This window comes from Pimephales promelas, chromosome 19, assembly GCF_988280905.1.
Source record: "Pimephales promelas chromosome 19, fPimPro1.hap1.1, whole genome shotgun sequence".
NCBI lineage: Eukaryota > Metazoa > Chordata > Actinopteri > Cypriniformes > Leuciscidae > Pimephales > Pimephales promelas.
In genome coordinates this window covers 15,292,498-15,300,714 of record NC_142787.1, presented here as the reverse complement: position 1 = coordinate 15,300,714, position 8,217 = coordinate 15,292,498, and the positions used below count along the sequence as shown (strand labels likewise).

Genomic DNA, 8,217 nt, shown 5'->3' with positions numbered 1-8,217 from the left:
CTATCACCAGAGATAAAAGCCATGCAGAGATAAACCAGCTAAGCACGCAAGGTGTGCACATGATGAGTGTTTTTCCCAGGGCGTTTTCGGAGTGCATCTTAACGGCACACTGACATCTTAACAGCCTCCAGTGATGGAAGGAGATGCTGCTGAATTCTCTCTCGCACGCGTCCGTTCCATCTCTCAGAGGCACATAAAAACGTCAGCTGCACATCATATCTGGGCTGTGTGTTACTGCAGTGATAGACAACAAGTGCCATAATGCTCAATAAAGATGTGGCTTGTTGTTGACAGAGGGGAAAAAAAGCCTCATACTGGCCATTAACTACAAATTCTCTCAGTTAATGGACAAATGTACTGAAAATCTCTCGATATACATGCTCACGCACGCATACGCACATCATCGACAGGGCTGAAAAAGGCCTCTAGAATCAGGAAGTGTTTTATGACATTAAGTAATGTGCAAGAATTACACTTTGGCTCACACCAAACTTTTGAACGGTTTCCACAAAAAGCAGCACTGTTTTCAACATTGATAATAATAAGAAATGTTCCTTGAGCAGCAAATTAGCATATTAGAGAGATTTCTGAAGGATCATGTGACACTAAGTGTCCAAATATTTCCTGGAGTCATAACATCACCTTTCACACAGCAATTCAACATTGCCACTTTTTTAATCATCTCTTACCTTTTGTTGTTCTTAACTCCCTCACCTACACCATGTTTGTTATCTTGTAGAAAAAAAGCACAGTTCCCATTGCCAGAGACAGATCCTGCTTGCAAACTCCTTGAATGATGTATTTTGTAGTGTCTGGGACGGCCTGCAATCGATACAACATAAACTAAATCCTTACACGGTATTTGAAACGTATCTTCACTCTCATGACACAAATAACGCTTCCTTTCACAGTACAGTACCTACGTGTAGTTACCTATAAAGTACTGGCTAATATAAGGCATGTACATGGGTTAGGGGTAGGTTCAGGGTTAGTACCTATAGTTATTACCCAGTAATTGTAATTACTATAATAAGTACATAGTATGTGCATGGGTAACAGGACTGTAAAAAGAAGCGTTACACACAAATTCTCACTATAGAAAACTACAATACATACCTGTTACCTGTAATTCATGGTAAACGCTTAAGAGAACAGAACCTGTAATATTACAGTACATAAAACTCCTGATTGGCTCATCCAATCAGAGGAAGTGACAGTTCTTTCTGACATCATCTCATTAGTCTCAAAGCCAAGAGCGTGGCCAGAAGTGTCCCTTTCTTAAGAAATGTACTTTAGAGAGAAAGGTGCAAGAAACACAAATATACAGTTAAGAAAGACTAGATCCACTTTATCAACTTCATTTAAACCAGACATCATGTCTTGTGATCATTTGACAATAACGTCACAGCTAACATCACACAAATTAACCAAAACTTCTCAGTTTCCATACATTTTTTAATCACTGTAATTATGAGTAAATGTACTGTAACTGGTCTGGGAGCCTGTCGGGCTCCTGGAATTATCATTTAAAGGAAGGCACGTCACATGTCTGAACATTTTGCATGTTTTGATCACACAGAAAAAAAGGTACAAACTGCTGACATCATGTTATCTGGGATTTTCTCAAAATTAAATCTTCCCAATAAAAAAAAAATACTCCAAATAGTCAGTATTGAGCTTGAAAAGAATTTGCGAATACATATTAGCAGAGAACATTGATGCACTCTTCATGAAAGCAGAGACTAATGCAAGCATATTTGGGGCATAGAGAATGTGGACAGATTATAAAGTCTTTCTGTTTTGTGATTTACACACTCATAGCCTGACAGGATATCTTCTCAAGACAATAAAACCATCCCAAGTGTCATTATAACCCAAAGTGAGCTCTATTTGAATGATGGCACTGAGCTTGTGAGTGTGAGCACTTCTAGGGGGTGATGTTTGTCAGGGCCGTTTTAAACTGTCTCAGAAGCATAGATGCGATCACGGTTTTCTCTGTGTTAACGGTGATCAGAGCATCAGGATCCTTCAGGGCGACTGACACCAGGACCAGAGAACCAGAACTCACCGTCTTACCAGCAAACCTGGAAACAGACACACAAAAATGAAGGAAATAAAAGAACATTGGATTTTCATAATTTAAACAGCATAGACACAATTTACTTCAACAAATACCCTTAATGTTATCATGCACAATTCATACATTTATACAAGTAATCATTCCACTACATTACAGTAATAACTTTCTGTACATCTGAAATTCTGAAATTACGGATATCAGGTATCCAACCGTTAATAGCAATTACTTATTATTAAAGAAAGTAAGTTAATAAATGCATTTCAAGCACATAAATTTGTACCATACCATATGTGAGCATGGGAGAGGATGTGTGTGTGTGTGTGTGTGTGTGTGTGTATGTGTGTGTGTCCATGTGTGGGTGGGTGGGTGTTGAACAGGCATGGCAGTCTATTATTTGGTCTGATTAAGAAGCTATTAGGGGCCAAGGGACACACTCCTGTCAATCACAGACTCGAACCGGGTAGACTCTCACAGACAGCGAGCAAAAAGTGGGGGTGTGCACTAAATAGTGCAGAGGACAAGAAGACTTCAGAACTGAAGGAGCAAAGCATAGAAAAAGTGATATACATGCTGCAGTATTAAAGGCCATTCACACCAGTACCAAACGATCCAATTATGTCGGACGATTTTTGTGGGAGATTCATTTAGCTCCGTCATTACACATATATATTGCTAATTGAGTAAGTAAGCTTTACTTGGCATCCTTCTGCCAGTAGATATAGTCACTGATATATGCAAATCAGGTATAATGGAAAGAAACGTGGAATAATTCAGTGTGATGTGGATACAGCAGTGTATTTTTGCAACGCTGGAACGCTATTTGATCAAACATCCAGCGAAAGCCGCTATCGATTTTAAAATGAAATAGAAAATGCTAAAATGGGAATGGATGTGTTGTCATTTACCTATAAACGGTAGTGTATGCTGTAGTGAGCTATAGTAGTAACAGTGGTGAACTGTACTAATAAACCGTCCCATAGCGCTGTGGGAGAATTCTTGGTGCCCAGTAACCTTGGTAACGTCACAGACTGGAAACACTAGTGAACGTACTGACAGTGGAGACACGACCCTGTCCGACCTCTACGCCCTTGTACCTCCTTCGTGTCTGTCTATCCTTCTCTCTCTCACTAAGGAGGACCCACGTGCCTGATACACTGCCATCTGCCTCCCATTTACACACCCTATTATACTACAATGGACCGTTTAGCACACACCCACACGCCGGGACCCCTTTTAGCACTGAGAAGCACACATGCCCCCTGTCCCACCATGAGGCCCCTCTTTGACTCCCAAACTCGGTCTCACACACACACACACACACACACACACACAATGGCCACCATTTAGTCATGACAGCATGAGACACAAGGGCCGTCAGAACAAACTGCTAACCAACTGGAGAAGGGATCACATCTGACAATCAGGACACACATATAGACAGACAGACCGAATGAACTAACGACAGATAGAACGTCAGACAGACAGATAGATGGATAAGACAGGTCTAGTATTTTGTATCTCTGTGATGTCAGTATGCTGATGACACTTTGATCTCTCAGTCCCTGCGGCACAACTAATGGAGTCAGTTTATAAAAATCTTATTTACACACGAACTTAACACAGCCCAGAGGTACATTGTGTGTGTGAGAGAGTGAATGATAACCCAAAGCCACTTGATTTACATGGTTTCAGTGGCATTTAAACTTACACAAATATAGACACACACAGAGAGTGCACAGTACAATTACATCTCTGCAGGGTCCTGATACTGGACAGTTATTCTGTTTAACTCTCCCTTGTCTATCTGTCTTTCATTCTCACGTAAAATAAACATTCACACACCCACAACAGCTCTACCCAGTGTGTGTGTGTGTGTGTGTGTGTGTGTGTGTTGTATACGGGGTGGTTCAGGCACTAAATGGGTCATTGGTATTCTAGTCTATCTCCACTGGGCCTCTGAACTGGATTAATTGAGGCTGTGGGAAGAAAAGCAAAGCAGAAGCCCAGTGCTGGCCAGCCGGGCCGCTATCGATCCACACACACACTTTAACACACACACACTTTAACACTTGCTCCTAATCAGAGATAGAGACTAAATGACTGTCGTCTCTTTATTCAACCTTAAAGACTAGACTGGTGAGATTCCAGTTCACACGGAACAGTTCTCATTCACTTTCACAGATGAACATAACAGTGAAAGAAACATTGCTCAGCCAATTTAGTAAATCATATTTTATATCATTTTAAATCATATTTATAAAGGGTCTGCTTCACAGATTAACAAAGGTGTTGATGTAAATGGGTAAACCACACAAAATTTGTCATGAACCTTTATTTATATTATTTAAAGCCAAAAAAAAAAAAAATTATATCTTACTTATTGGAAAAAAAGTTGTTGTTTTTTATTGTGCAATTATATTAATTACAAGCACATTTAGCCAATCATCCTTCCTATAATGAAAAATAAATAAATACATTGCCATAATCTTTACTGCAAAATAGTGACACATTTACAGTACTTAAATACCATGGTATACATGCTGCATTGTCTGCATTAAAAAAAAAGTAAAATATGTATTTAAATAAATAATAAAATAATAATGTAATAATTTATTGTTTAAAATTTTATATAAAATATTTAATATAGAAATATATAATTATACAATAAAATGTACACATTAAAGTATAAAAAACGATAGCATGTTGGTGCCAGACGGGCCGGTCTGAGTTTTTCACAATCTGCTCAGTTACTGGGAATTTCACACACAACCATTTCTAGGATTTACAAATAATGGTGTGAAAAGGGAAAAACATCCAGTATGCGGCAGTCCTGTGGGTGAAAATGCCTGGTTGATGCTAGAGGTCAGAGGAGAATGGGCCGACTGATTCAAGCAGATAGAAGAGCAACTTTGACTGAAATAACCACTCGTTACAACCGAGGTATTCAGCAAAGCATTTGTGAAGCCACAACACACACAACCTTGAGGCGGATGGGCTACAACAGCAGAAGACCCCACCGTGTACCACTCATTTTCACTACAAAGAGGATACAATTTGCAAGACTTGAAAAATATTGCCTGGTCTGATGAGTCTCGATTTCTGTTGAGACATTCAGATGGTAGAGTCAGAATTTGGCGTAAACAGAATGAGATCATGGATCCATCATGCCTTGTTACCACTGTACAGGCTGGTGGTGGTGGTGTAATGGTGTGGGGGATGTTTTCTTGGCACACTTTAGGCCCCTTAGTGCCATTTGGGCATCGTTTTAATGCCACGACCTACCTGAGTTGTTTCTGACCATGTCCATCCCTTTATGGCCACCATGTACCCATCCTCTGATGGCTACTTCCAGCAGGATAATGCACCATCCATGTCACAAAGCTCAAATCATTTCAAATTGGTTTATTGAACATGACAATGAGTTCACTGTACTAAAATGGCCCCCACAGTCACCAGATCTCAACCTAATAGAGCATCTTTGGGATTTTGTGGAATGGGAACTTCGTGCCGTGGATCGTTTTGTGCATCCCACAAATCTCCATCAACTGCAAGATGCTATTCCTATCAATATGGGCCAAGAATGCTTTCAGCACCTTGTTGATTCAATGCCACATAGAATTAAGACAGTTCTGAAGGCGAAAGGGGGTCAAACACAGTATTAGTACAAAACTATTGAATGTACTGAAACATATTTTAAATATATATATATATATCCTATTTACGCTTCTGCAAAGGCCAGAAATCATTTCCTTAAACAAAATACTAGTCATGTTCTTAAAGACTGAAAGCAAATGTTTTGCACCGGGTGCACCATATGGTAAAGCCTTATTCTGGTATCTTGTTCCTCCATGTCCTCAAGTCTGCAGAGAGGGTTTTAGTCATCAATTGCCAAATGTCCGTGCCAAGTGTGTTTGTGTGTGAGAGTGTGTGTCTGTTTTAAGAGTCCTCTGTACTAATAGAGGTTAATGTGAGTGACCAGATGACCAGCTGTCCCTCTCCAGAATGAAGGACAAGCTTCTCTCCTCTTCTCTGAAACAAATTCCACTCACACAGCTGCTAACTAACACACAGAGGATAGAAGTACACATACACTAAAGAGAATGCAAGAAATATGACGTAAACGGACATGAAACACTCTGGTCCTGCTGTAGGAGAGCAGAGGACCAGGAGACAGACATCACAAGACTAAAGCTAATTGTGAAGACTTGCGGAAGACAGAAGTGAAGAACGTTTGATTCAAATCAATGGAACGAAAAGTGTACTGTGAACGCCTCTTATCACTAAACACACACAGCAAAAAAAAAAAAAAAAAAAAAAAAAAAAAATCACCTTATCTATAATAAGCCCACTGATATGGCTGCTTGTTATCGCTTTGGTTTGGCTCGCTAAAAAACAAAAGTGAGAATAGCAGCGATTCATTCCGTCTCTGTTTAGTAGCAGAGAGGACAGCATGTTTTCTTTCGGTAATCTAGAGAAGGACAGGAACAGAGTTCAGTTTTTCAAGCTCATATAGAAGCTGCTCTCCAAGATTCCCCTGCATTCTCCCGCTGCAGCTTTAGACAGAAGCAGTGCTGCCCCCTGCTGCCAAACTGAAGAACTGCAACCCACAAACACCCCCAATCCACAGAACAACTGGGTCAATTAGCTCTAGCACACCAATAGGGCACCATTAACCACAGAAAGTGCAGAACTTTGTGCATACATGTTAATAATGACATCTACAAGAAAAGTATACTATTAAAAAGGTGCCAGTAGGAAAAAGAGACCATATATTTCTCATCACTTGGTAAAAGTATATAAACAAGTATGTAATTAACATCTAAACTGCAGTACAACGTTAAAAATCGAAAAAAAAAAAAAATGGTGCCAGTTAAACTTGAAATGTTCTTAATAAAAATTTACATAGAACATCTCTTTCACATGTTTGTTAGGATTTCTAAAGGTTTGTAGAAGGATAAAGGAGTTTTCTTTCAGTAAGTCTGTTAAGAAACAGCCGTGTGATTGATGACACGCTCTCATTTGCCCGATTGCGTATTCTAAATGAAATATAGGCCTTTTCCACAGACCTGCAGGCATTGATTTCCACTCAGCCTGTGTGCTGTGTGTCCTTGTGAGGAAGATTTTAATGCTTCTCAAGGTGCTTTCATATTTGCTCATATTTTATAATTAAATTACCCTACATCAGACCGACCCAAAGTACAAACCAAACGTCATTTTGTTTGCGTGCATATAAGAGACAGAGACAAATAAGTTTGTCCGTGTGTCAGCAAGATGGCTGCATGTGTGTGTGTGTGTGTGTGTGTGTGTGTGTGTGCATACATGAAAGTTTTGGCTGCTACAGAGTCCTTTACAAAGTCAGAAAGACGTCCTATGGTAATTACTCTGAAAACTGTGAATCTCTGTAAACGTTCACGAAACACATGCATCTCTATGCCTAACTATAACCCTTAAAAACTTTGCAAACTGCATTTTAAGAGGAAAAAAGATAACTGACTGATGTGCAGTGGTGGAATGTAACGAAGTACAAATACTTTGTTACTTTACTTAAGTAAATTTTTCACGTATCTTTACTTTACTTAAGTACAATAAATAGTGCATACTTTTTACTTTTACTTCGTTACATTTTGCAGCAATTATTCTACTTTCTACTCCACTACATTTCTAAAACTTCTGTTACATTTTCGTTACATTTTCTGATCAGTTTTTCCCCTGCCAAAACGTAATCTGACCGTCCGTTCATTGCACGTTTGTCTCACCAGTGACGTTTGGTTGCCATAGATAGGCTACAGTATATCAACCTGGTCACACTAAATGCGTCTCACGCGCAGTGTGTTTATCGTGCAACTCATACGCGAAAATTTGTTTTTACGTGCATAGGAAACACACCGTGTGTAATATATGTTTGGTTTGGTTAGGATTATGGCAAGCCAAGAGGTTCAGAATTACACCATAAATTAATCTCGTTTACTGCCAAACATAGTTATTAACATATAGTAAGGATAAGCATGATATTGCCTAATTGCAAGCTTGTTTCAGAAATGGTGACATGTTTTCCATCATTATTGAACATCATTATAGGAGTATTAGGTTGAATGAGTTACAATTAAATGTTTTATTAATCATTAGAAAATAGACAT

At 39.2% G+C, this 8,217-nt stretch overlaps 1 protein-coding gene across 2 annotated transcripts in view; it reads right to left on the bottom strand.

The window, feature by feature from the left end:
* Positions 1–1,322: 1,322 nt before the first annotated feature.
* ap3b1a (adaptor related protein complex 3 subunit beta 1a) overlaps positions 1,323–8,217 on the bottom strand; it is a 56,176-nt gene continuing 49,281 nt past the window's right edge. For both annotated transcript variants that reach the window (XM_039681816.2, XM_039681817.2), the window contains exon 27: positions 1,323–2,084. In XM_039681816.2, coding sequence (XP_039537750.2) covers positions 1,928–2,084 — 157 coding nt within the window. In that variant the 3' untranslated portion in view covers positions 1,323–1,927. The remainder of the gene's footprint in view (positions 2,085–8,217) is intronic.